The sequence below is a fragment of the Sorex araneus genome, chromosome 5 (genome assembly GCF_027595985.1).
Source record: "Sorex araneus isolate mSorAra2 chromosome 5, mSorAra2.pri, whole genome shotgun sequence".
In the NCBI taxonomy this organism is placed as follows: Eukaryota; Metazoa; Chordata; class Mammalia; order Eulipotyphla; family Soricidae; genus Sorex; species Sorex araneus.
In genome coordinates this window covers 5,894,011-5,905,982 of record NC_073306.1, presented here as the reverse complement: position 1 = coordinate 5,905,982, position 11,972 = coordinate 5,894,011, and the positions used below count along the sequence as shown (strand labels likewise).

The following is an 11,972-nucleotide window of genomic DNA, read 5'->3' as shown; positions in this document are numbered from 1 at the left end:
CGAACCTGAGTTGGCCGCGTGCAAGGCAAACGCCCTACCCACTGTGCTATTGCTCCAGCCCCTTCTCATTGTTGTTTTGATCTGCATCTCCCTGGTGATGAGGAGCATTTTTTCATGTCTTTTGGCCATTCAGATTTTTTCTTTGAGAAAGTTTCTGTTCATTTCATCACCCCATTTTCTGATGGGGTTGGAGGTTTTCTTCTTGTGGAGTTCAGCCAGTGTAAGGCACCCCTTTTATGAAGCACCTCCACATCCCTCCTGAGTCCTCCCCAATCTGTCCCCTCAACACCCTGTGTCTCATGTACTGTTTTTGGTTTGGGGCTGGGGGGCCACACCCAGAATGCTGATTGTTCCTCTGCTGGCAGAAGGTTCAGTGAGGCCAGGCTGGCCCAGCCATGCACGCTCATGTGTGGGGGAGAGGGGAGATAGCAAGAGGGACCCTGCCCCTCTCAGGACTGGCAAGAACTAAGGACAAATAGAGAATGAGGGGGAGCGGGAGTGATAGCACTGCATATTGGGTGTTTGCCTTGCACACAGCTGACGCAGATTCGATCCCCAGCATCCCATATGGCCCCCTGAGCACCGCCAGGAGTAATTTCAAACTGCAGAGCCAGGAGAAACCCCTGAGCATCAGCAGGTGTGACCAAAAAATTAAAAAAAAAAAAAGAAAGAAAGGAGAAAAAAAGGAATAAAGAAAAAAAAAGTATGAGGGGAAAAGGCAGAATGAGCAGAAAACAGAATCCCCCAAGCCCAGAAAACTGACGCTGATGTAGAAATCACCAAGTGTCTGTGATGGCTTCTGTCTGCTCCTTCTTCACCCCAAGATACTTCCTCTAGACAATCCCGCAGCAAAGACGCTTGTCCCTGTCCATGGAGGCCCCTGGGAATGGGCTTGAGCCCTGTGAGAGTAAGGCAGGCAGGACCCAAGGGTGCGGTTCTCCTCCTTGTAATATTCGTGGGTTGGGAGCGTGAAATACTGCACGGGAAGAGCAGTCGGGCTCTCGTGCCTATGGCTCTTAGCTCCTGGCCCCATGTTTTCCCCTTTATGTCTGTCTCATTTCTTTTTTTTCTTTAAACTTTTTATTTTTAAAACATTAAAAAAAAATTTTATTGAGCCACTGTGAGATACAGTTACAAAGCTTTCATGCTTGTGGGGCTGGAGCGATAGCACAGCAGGTAGGGCATTTGCCTTGCACGCGGCCGACCCGGATTAGATCCCCAGCATCCCATATGGTCCCCCAAGCACTGCCAGGAGTAATTCCTGAGTGCAAAAGCCAGGAGTAACCCCTGAGCATCGCTGGGTGTGACCCAAAAAGCAAAAAAAAAGCTTTCATGCTTGAGATTCAGCTATACGAAGATCGATCACCCACCCCTCCGCCAATGTCCCCATTGTCCCCCCCACTTCCATCCTAGTCCTTACCCTGCCTGCCTCGACGGCAGACAATTACTCAGACACTCTCTCTCTGCTTTGGGGCATTACATCTTGCTCTGAATTTCCCACCGCCATTCCAGCCTGCCTTCCAGGAGCAGACGCTCCATCATTTATTTTCCATTGCTCACTTTGCACATCACGAAAGGCCGCACGGCCGCATATGCAGTCACATACTTCTGAGATTCTAAATTATAAATGGTTCCATTCCAGAGACATTTCTGTAGGGAGCTATTCCAAGGCGGTTTGGAGAATTAGTCCTGACGCCCACATACCCGAGCCTTGCCTGCAGAAGCTCACGGTGGCCGGGCGTGGAGAAGGCGGGGAGACTGCACCTGCTCCGTCTGGGGTGTCCCGGGGAAATCGGCTCGGTATGAGGCCCAGAGAAATACCCAGTGCTGTGGTTGGTGCCTGCCCGGCCTGTCTCATTTCTTAGCCCTCCACACTACTTTGCCTCAATTGAGCACACGGGGCTGGTGGGGGCCTCAGACCACCTTCCTTGGCCTCTGCCACTCACCCACATCCCTGAGCCCCCGAGTGTGCCCACGGGCACACAGGAGCCAGGAGGCACCTCAAGTTTGACTCTTGGCCGGAGCGGCTGAAGAGCCTGTACCCTGGCAGGCAGCAGTTTGTCGCGTCCTGTTTGCCTGAGGGACAAACCCCCTCACTCAACAGGCGCCTGTTCTCAGACCGAGGACACCCCAGAGCTGGCGACACGGAGGGGACCGTGCGGGGGTGGGGAGGGGCCCAGGGCTCCTGCGTGCAAGGCGCAGGCCTCAGCTTTGGAGCCACCCGCCCCGGACCTTCTCAGAAAACGGTTTTGCCCAAGAGTATGCTGAAGCCGCCACAGACCAGGCCAGGGTCAGAGCCCGGGATTCTGACTGGCCGCCCAGGTGTCCGCGGGCTCCCAGCTCCCTCCCCGCTGCCAGCGTCCCCACATGTGAAAGTCTGGGATAGGATTCAGGCCTGCAGTCTACAGGGCAGTGACCTGCCCGCTGATCCCAGAAATCACCCCGCTTCCGCCCAGGTCTGGATCAGAGCTCTGGATCTGATCCACGTGAATCCCAACTCAATTGGGGGGGTTTGGGAGGGGGGTCACACTCGGCAATGTTCAGGGCTTACTCCTGGCTCTGTGCTTGGGAATCACTCCTGGCGGTGCTTGGGGGGACCATATGGGATGCCAGGAATTGAACCCGGGTCAGACATGTGCAAGGCAAGCACCCAGCCTGCTGGGCTATCACTCCAGCCCTCAGCTCGATTTTTTTTTCAAGAGCCAGAGAGACATGGGAAAGCCACGAAGGCTCACTTCTCTCCTCTTACCAGGGGAAACTGAGGCCCAGCTGGGTACACAGCCTTCAGGAGCACCCTGGCAAACAGGGAAAGCCCACCTGACTAGGTGACCTGCATGGACCAGGGTCACAGAGTGTAGTTGCAGATTGGGGGTAGGGGAGAACGGCAGGGGGCACAGTCTTAAGAGCCATTAAAGTGTTTGCTGGGGCTGGAGTGATAGCACAGCGGGTAGGGCGTTTGCCTTGCACGCGGTCGACCCGGGTTCAAATCCCAGCATCCCATATGGTCCCCTGAGCACCGCCAGGGGTAATTCCTGAGTGCATGAGCCAGGAATGACCCCTGTGCATTGCCGGGTGTGACCCAAAAAAAAGCAAAAAAAAAATAGTGTTTGCTTGCATGTAACTAATGCTGGTTCCATCCCCAGCCCCCTCAAACGATTCCATGTGGGCCACCGGGGGTGATTCCTGAGCACTGAGCACTGAGCACCTCCAGGTATGGATCAAAACAAAACAAAACAAACTTCTCCCCAACACCTTTTTTTATTTGTGAGAATGTGGTCGCATATAGAAAGCATATCAAGATGCAAGGGGGAGAAGTTCCAAGAATGGAGTTTTCTTCCCAAAAGAAAAGTGACTGTTTTCTTGTCTTGGCCGCTCATGGGTGCTGCTGGAGGCCCCAAGGGGGAGTGACGCCTGTGGGGGTGTCGGGAGAGGCTCCTAAAGGGGGTGTTCAGCCGAGAGGTGACTTCCGCTGGGGTGGGCAGGAGGAACTGGAGGAGGGTCCCTTGCCTCTGGGTCAGGGGTGCCCAGCTGAGTGCTGGGGCAATCGGGGGTCTTCAAGCCAGCTTGGGACCAGCTTGGAGAAGGGTCCTGGGACACAGTGAATCAAGGGTCAAAGTGGAAGCTGAGTGGGACGGAGGGGGAGCCCCAGGGAGGCGCCCGTCTGCCACTCGTCACCAAAGCTCAGTACCGAGTGCTGAGTCCCCCTTGGCTGACTGACAGGGAATCAGGAGGCCCAGATGGTCACCAGAGAAAGGCCAGTCTGGGAAGGCCAAGGCCACCGGAGTGGCTGACCGCGCCTCCAGGGACTCAGGGTGGGCCAGCACGGTCAGTGCCAGCGCCTGTCCAGGAGAGTGGGGGGTGGGGGGTTCCAAAGCCACTCAGCCGAAGGGCCTCACTTCCACCTTCCTGGAGATTCCGGGAGATGCTCTGCTCCCCTTCTTTGCCCCCCAACCAATGCGGACATGGGGTCTCCCCTTGACATACCTACGCCCCCCATGTCATGGCCACGTCCCCCCACAACTACATCCCAAGTTCCCTAGGGGCTTGCGGGCCGCCTACTCTGGTGGGCTTCTCCCATTGGCTACAGTGCTCCTGAAAGCGGTGCACCCAGCTGGGCCTCAGTTTCCCCTAAAAAGAGGGGAAAGGGAGCCTTCCCCTGTCTTGCATGAACACGACACGTCACTGTGTCAAAGGCCTTTAATGGTAGCTGAGTGTCTGGGGAGGGGGTGGACCCTCAACACAGACCAGGATTCAGGGGCCCCTCGGAGGCTCGGGTACGAAACTCGGGGAGAAACACCCGGCGCCTGCAGGGCGGATGGCGGGGGGGGGGGGTGTGGGCAGAGCTGGCTCATCACTGCTCTCCATATCTGGTGGGGCGGCAGCTCTTCAAACCACATGTTGGGGGGGCTTGAAGCGAGGGGACAGGAGGGGGACGGCGTGCTTGCCCCAGGACAAGGCGCTCAGCGGGGGGGCACGGTAGGACATGGCGTAGACACTCCTCCTTGGGTGCTCCTCAGGCGCCAGCCAGCACTGCCGCAGCCGCTCGTAGAGCCCATAGTTGGTGGGAGGTGCTGCGGGGACAAGGGTCCGAGTTAGCAGGACTCTGGGAAGGGGGCGGGGTGGGGGGACCGGTCCTGAGGGCAAGAAACCAGGGCACAGGGACTGGAACGATAGCACAGTGGGTAGGGCGTTTCTCTTGCATGCGGCCAACCTGGGTTCAATTCCCAGCATCCCATATGGTCCCCTGAGCACCGCCAGGGGTAATTCCTGAGTGCAGAGCCAGGAGTAACCCCTGTACATAGCCGGGTTTGGCACAAAAAGCAAGAAAGGAAGGAAGGAAGGAAGGAAGGAAGGAAGGAAGGAAGGAAGGAAGGAAGGAAGGAAGGAAGGAAGGAAGGAAGGGAGGGAGGGAGGGAGGGAGGGAGGGAGGGAGGGAGGGAGGGAGGGAAGGAAGGAAGGAAGGAAGGAAGGAAGGAAGGAAGGAAGGAAGGAAGGAAGGAAGGAAGGAAGGAAGGAAGGAAGGAAGGGAGAGAGAGAGAGAGAGAGAGAGAGAGAGAGAGAGAGAGAGAGAGAGAGAGAGAGAAACCAGGGCCCAGAGCCTAGAACTTTGCCCAGGCTGCTGGGTTGGTGTCCTGGGGGCGGGCGAGTGAAGTTCGCTCCCTCAGGACCCAGGTGGGGTCAGCACTGGCCAGGGGAGGGGGAGCCCCGGCTCCGGCCACAGTTTCCTCCCAGAGCCTCAGGAGCTGCATCGCTGGGCTCTGCCCCTGGCCCTGCCCACAGGGGTGGGGCAGCCGAGAGCCGTCAGCCCGGTCACTCCTCGTGGCCGCTGCCCAGTCTCAAGCCTCGGGAGGTCTGAGTCCCGTACTGTGAGCTGGGACTGTCTCGCCCTGTCGTTCAGGTGTCCCTCAGCCCCTGTCCAGCTTCTCCTTCAGCCGTGTCCTCCTCAAGAGAGTGTCCCTTGCCCTCATTTCCCCAAAGGGGCCACAAACCCCAGAACTCTCTCCTATACTCCAGCTGCTCCTCGCTCAGCGGCCACCCCGTCCACTGCGCCCTAGCTGCACCCACCCCGAGCAGGAATTCTCCCCGGGTCTCCGTTTGCAGGAGAACGGGTGCAAGGGTGCGATGCTGCGGGCCCCTGCAGGGTCACCATCACCCCGTGTCAGAGGGGAGGGCAGGCTGCCGCCCCGGGGGCACCCCACCACACCCCCACCCCGGGGGGCAGGGGGCAGGGGAGAGCCGGGGCAGCACCAGTACCGAGAAGGGGCCGGTCACTCCTCTCGGGGACCCACGTGTTCGTGTGTCGGTTCCAGACACGGCACAGGGGCTGCCCCGGGTTGTAGTTGTGCCGGTTGTAGTGGTCGTCGTAGGAGCTGATGAGGTGGCCGTGGGGGGGCCCCTGGCGCTGCTCCATCACGTGCTTGTAGGGGAGCCCCTGGATGGGCGGGAAAGCCGTGGGGACCAGCGCAGCCACGGCCCCCTGCTCTGCCGGCCCCGGGGCGAGCCCCGGACACTCAGGCCAGCCTGGGGAGGCCCTGGGGCCAGCCGGGGGCAGCAGGGGGGAGGGGGGAGCGCTTCTGCCCAGACCCTGAGAGCCGGGCCTGTCGGAGCATGCGCCGGGACTCGCGCCGTGCCAGTGCCCAGGGGCAGGGCAAGCGCCGTAAATTGTCTTCTCCTGCGAAGGATTTACTGGTCCCCAGCTGGACGCGAGGGGAGGGTTGGCTGGAGGGGAAAGGCGGGGTCTTCCCCCTCGGGGGCGGCAGCCTGAATCGCTGCCTTTTCGAAGGAAACCCTTGGAGCCGGGAGATCAGGAATCCCTGATTTACAGGGGAGCCGGGGGCGGGTTTCCATAGCCGCCCCCCTGTCTGTGTCTGCAGGGGTGTGTCGCGGCTGTCTGCGCCCCGTCTTTCAAGGGCGGCCCCATAAATAAGTCAGCTCACAAAGCCGGGGGGAGCCAGGGCCGGGCTGGGCAGAGACCCCCCTGCTGGGCTTCCCAAGACCCGAACCCCAGGGGCCCAGGGGTCCAATGCCAGGGAAACCGACGGGGCTCCCGTCGTGGGAAGGGAATGCGGAGCCCCCCGAGCTGGGCGAGAGGGGAGGGGTCCCAGCGGGTTCTTGCTGCTGGGGGCTCCTCCGTCCTGCCCTCTGGACGTGGTGCCACACGGTTCGTGTCTTCATCGGGCGTGGGGACGCCGGCACGGCAGCCTGTGCCGGAGAGTATGTCCCAGTTCCCCAGAAAGGGGCGGGAGGGAGGGGACAGGAGAGACCCCAGGGTCAGGCTGTGTGTGTGTGTGGGGGGGGGGGGGGGGTTGTTGCAGCAATTCCAGCGATTTTGAACAATTCCAGCGAGTTCTGCCACCCTGCGCCTCCGGGATGCCTGGCCCTGGTGCAACTCAGAGCAGGGGGCCCAGTGCTCAGAGGAAGGGGTGTGGAGGGGAGTGGGGCTCCAGGGCCAGGGCCCCTAAGAGGTCAAAGGTCCCTACAAGAGAAAACACTTGCAAGGAGTGAGTCCACCTGCTTGGAGAAAGGCCTGAGCCCCGCCCGCCCTCCAGGCCCGCCTCAGCGAGGAGGGTCGGTGAGGAGGGGAGTGGCGGGCAGGGGCCGCCCCGGGCCAGCTGTGCAGAGCGCGCCGCCCTGTCCAGGGGCGCATGCCCGCCCCGAGCAGCCCTGCGGGGCCGACGCCCCTGGTTGGGAAGTACTGGCTGGAGGCTCTGTCTCAGCCACGCTGCAGGGATGAGTGTGGTTCGCCCTTCATCGGGGGTCTGCAGGGCACGGTTGTCTCTTCCTTTAGTTCCCGGGGCGCCACACCTGGCGGTGCGCAGGGGCTACTCCCAGCTCTGTGCTCAGGGAGTGCTCTCCGCAGTGCTCGAGGGCCACGCGGAGCCTCGGAGGGAATCCGGGTCCCCTGAGCCTGAGAAGAAGCCCCCGGCGTCTGGACAAGGCCAAGGGTCTCCTGCCGGCGCCTGGGGGCCACGAACCGACACCAAAGGCTCTACTGTGCAGTTCCCTCCAGGGCATTTGAGTCCTCAGTGCCAGTCGTGGCAAAGGCCAGAGGCAGAGCACGGGCACCCAGGGCGCAGTGTGGCTCAAGGACGCCAGCACATCTGGAAGCCGACATTTTTGAGCATGTCAAGGAGATAATGGGGCCTGTATGGTGCTGGGGCCTATGTGCTGAATATTGTGTGCTGAGAGCTAGGTGCTGGGTGCTAGGTGATGGAGTACTAGGTGCTGAGTGCTAGGTGTGGGTACTGTGAGCTAGGTGATGGAGTACTAGGTGCTGAGTTCTAGGTGCTGGGTACTGTGAGCTGGGTGCTGGATACTGTGAACTGGGTGCTAGGTGCCAGGTACTGCGTGCTAGGTGCTGGGTGCTGGGTGCCTTGTGGACCTGGGGTTCCTTTGTGGTGCTGGGGAACTATGTGCTCCTGGCTACCAGCCCAGAAGGAAATTCTGGCCATTTCATTTGACGGGCCGGGCAGCAGCGCCCCCTTCTGGGCAGGAGATACTGAGCATGCCTGGTAAGTGCAGGAGTGAGTTGGCGTCTCAGCCCTACATGAGGGGCAGTGGGGTGGTCCTGGTGGTCCCCAGGACATCATGCTGAGCGCTGGACCATCTGGCCAGGGTGGCTGAGTGGCACCAGGAGCGGCTCCCAGACCCCCTGAGCACGGGCCGAAAGAGCCCAGCAAAGAAACAAAAGCAAAACCAGGAGTCACGCGGGGCAGCTGGCGGTGAGGGTCGGGCTCCGCCTGCCGGCTCCCGCCCCCGCGAGCCCAGAGGTTCAGGACACGACCACATGGGGGCGCCCTTCATCTGAAGAGAAGGGCCAAGCTCAAGGACCCCGTGCTAGCACCCACATGAGTAAAGGGGAGGGGGATGGGAGGGGGAGTTGGGCCCAGGGGAGCTGAACCATCACCGGAGCAGCCTCGGGAGAAAGTGCCCAAGGGAGCCGAAAGGGGCGGGGACCGGTGTCCCTCAGGGGAGCACCCCAGACCCCCTTCTCCAGGGCAGTTCCCACCGCGGCTGGCACAGAAGGTTCCTGCCTGTTCTGGAAGCACCGGATGTTCAGGGCGAACGCTGGTGACACCTTCCTGCCGGAGTGAGCTACTCCTTGGGGGGCTGAGGGCCGAGGGGGCAGGGACACATCAGCGACGCTCAGGGGTTGCCCCTGGCTCCTCACTCAGGAATCACTCCTGGCGTCCCTATGGGATGGCCAGAATCGAACCTGCGTCAGCCACATGCCAGGCAAACCCTCTACCCCACCCCCTGTGCTATCTTTCGGTCTGTTGTAACACTGTTGTCCTGTTGTTTATCGATTTGCTAGAGCGGGCACCAGTAACGTCTCCATTGTGAGACTTGTTACTGTTTTTGGCAAATCAAATACACCACGCGTAGCTTCCTGGCTTGCCGGGCTCTCCAAGAGGGGCAGAGGAATCGAACCTGGGTTGGCCGCGTGCAAGCAAATGCCCTACCCGCTGTGCTATCGCTCCAGCCAAAATTCTTTATGCTTCTGGGTTTGCTTGCGTTTTTTCCTTTGATTGTTGGGGCCATACCCAACGGTGCTCAGGGCTGACTCTGGTTTTGTGCCCAGGGATTACTCCTGGTGGTGCTCAGGGGACCACATGGGGTGCCAGGAATCGAACCTGGCTGTTGCAAGGCTACCTACGGTACTATCACTTGGGCCCCACTGGGCCAAAGTCTTTTAAAAACATCTTTAAAAAAAACAAAACTACCAAGTCATAGGACCCGCTTGGCTGAGGGTGTGCAAACCAGCCTGCCCGGGGCTGGGGTGCCACAGAGCAGCCAGCAGTGGGGAGAGAGGGGACACGGGCAGCCGGGCGAGTGGCCCGCGCCCAGTGCTAAGGCCTCTCTGCTCGGCACTCGGGGAATTCCTGCGTGATTTCTCTTAACTCCCCTTCGCATCCACCTTAACTCAGTATTCACTCAGGCCCCCTTCAGTACCTCATCCCTGGCTGAATCCCAAGGGCAGTAGGAGGGAGAAGGATCGAGGGAGGGGGGGTGGGGCGGGCAATGATTCAGGAGCTCGCTGGGACATACAGATGGGAGCAGCTTGTGCGTTGGGGCGCGCAGGGTGGGGCTGCAGGGAACTGAGGCTGCGGCTGCAGTCCTGGGCGGGGGCGGGGAGGGGGGTCCCCAGAGCCCCCAGCAGGCATCCGGAGAGAACGGGCTGATGGTGTCGGTTGAGCTTCGCAGGCCTGGCATGAGCCCGGGTCTCCCGCTTACCTCATTTTTCCTCTTCCCGTACCACCTGGAGACCTGATCAGGCCTGTGGCCTGGGAAATGGATGAAGTCGCTTCTGTAGGTGCACTGGGGGGTTTTCTCCGAGGCCTTGGTGAACTGGAAAAGACCCGCACTCAGGAGCAGCCCCAGGAAGGCCCTTCTCAGAGCTCTGCTGCCCCCCTGCCCCCGCCCCCCAGCCCCTGAGCACACAGAGCCCAGAGCACCCTGCGTGGTGCAGCCTTAACCCTGCCCTTCCCTTCCGTGGGCTGGCACGTGCTCAGGGACCTGCGGCCCCTCTAGCCCCTGGGGAGGGGGTCGCCTGCTCTCGCACCCTCTTGCCCTGTCTCCACCCCTCCCCCTCTATTTTCCTCTCCCCTTTTGGACACTTCCTCCCCATTCTATTTCGTGTGTGCGCGCTGACTCCGTTTCTTTCACTTAGTTGAGCATCATTTCTTTTTCGTTTTCTTTTTCCTTTTTCTAGCGCAGGAGCACTGCTATTTATTCAGTCATTGATTAAGCTGATTGAATCGGGCATGAACTCTGCATGACTTTTTCTTTTCTTCAGAATCTTAATTTTTTTTTTTTGGATTTACCTTTGCCATTTATTTTTTAAAATCTTATTCAAAATATTAAATAATACAATTCCAGATATGAAAAAAATTACTGCAATAAAACAGTTCTGGTGCATTTCCATGTGCTTCCTCCTTCAGACTAGGACAGTGAACTGTCCACTCCAGGGAAATGATGGGTGGCCAGGCTTCTCCTGCTCGACACGCCAGGCCCACTGGCCACCCACACTTCGAAGTGGGTGCTTTGACATCTACGAGGGGTTATACCTTCTAAAAAAGTTGAGAGACCACTCATCTCAACTCGCAGTCAAATCACCATATTTACGTACTGATCTAATTCTTTAAGGATAGAAAGATGGGTTACAATGACAAACAGTAAATAATTTCCAGTTTAAAAAAAATACAAGGGAGAGAAAAAAAAGAGTACACATATCCTTTACGCATACAAACACCTTCATTCAAGAATAATTTGAAAGTCCTAGATACAATATCACTTAAATGACAATAACCCCTAAGATTTATTCAAAATTATTATAAAATAATAAAGTGAACAAATCTCATGATTCTAATTCTGCCCCTTGCTTGACACTTTGGTGGGACAAACCTGTGCTATAACCAATTGCTACCTAAAAGCAATTGAATGCATAGTTGTTATTTTGCCTCAGTTTCTACCTCTAAATTGAATTCAGCGATTGAAACCAAAACAGTTTCTCTTTGTGTACCATGACATAGCCTGCTGTGTCCACTGCTGATTTCAGACTCTATTTCCAGAATTTCTAGACACATTATTGTGTTACCCAAAATTGTGGTCAGGTTAAGCAATGTCATTATCTTACAGAACCTTAATTTAATTTTTTGGATTGAAACACCATGAGATACAGTTACAAAGCTTTCCTGTGAGTTTCAAACATACAATGATGATCACCCAACCCTCCCCCCCTGCACATCTTCCACCACCAAGGTTCCCAGTATCCCCCCCCACTCCTCCCCCTGCCTCTATGGCAGACAATCTCCCCCATACTTTCTTTCATATTGCTTGTTATGAGTAGCATAAGATGTCACAAGGCCGAAAGAGCAGCCTCGTGCCCCTAGAATTCTAACATTTTAGCTAAGTAAGATCTGGAGAAGTCGCTGCATCAAGCTGCTCAGTTTGGAGGTTCTTTTGTGTGTCTCTGGATCATGGCCACTAAGGAGCTTAAGCAGCAGCCAGAGGCAGTTTGTGGGCGTGACCTCCAGGGTCCCATGGGTACGGGGTTTGAGAGGGACTGGCCCATCCCCTATCCCTTGAGGCCTGGAGTTTGTCTTCACTGAACCCACCGTACCTGCACCTCTCATTGGATTCTGGAAGTTGGCAGTGGCCGGGGTGTTTTTAGTGGGCAGGGGGAGGGATAACGCCTGCCCCCGTCTGAGGCACCCAGTGAAGTGGGCCTGGCTTAAAGTCCGGAGGCATCTCTGCAGTGAGCTGCTCGGTTCAGAGATTCTTTTGTGTGTCTCTGGATCACGGCCCCTGTTTCCATCTTTTCCAGAGAAATAAACTATCGGCATATGCCCTGCAGGGCACACCCACTCCCCGAAGCATGCAGTACCACCCGCCCTAACTGCAGCTTTTGATCTCTTTTGAGATTTATGGGTCTCTGAAATAAGGCCAGTAAATGAGCTTGTGTAGCTGAG

The 11,972-nt window shown here is 57.9% G+C and overlaps 1 protein-coding gene across 1 annotated transcript in view; it reads right to left on the bottom strand.

Moving 5' to 3' along the window:
* Window positions 1-4,268: 4,268 nt before the first annotated feature.
* Window positions 4,269-11,972, bottom strand: part of CFAP107 (cilia and flagella associated protein 107) — an 11,143-nt gene continuing 3,439 nt past the window's right edge. The window contains exons 2-4 of the mRNA XM_004607262.3: window positions 9,736-9,849; window positions 5,755-5,932; window positions 4,269-4,571 (exon numbers count right to left, since the gene is read on the bottom strand). Coding sequence (XP_004607319.3) covers window positions 4,387-4,571; window positions 5,755-5,932; window positions 9,736-9,849 — 477 coding nt within the window. The 3' untranslated portion in view covers window positions 4,269-4,386. The remainder of the gene's footprint in view (window positions 4,572-5,754; window positions 5,933-9,735; window positions 9,850-11,972) is intronic.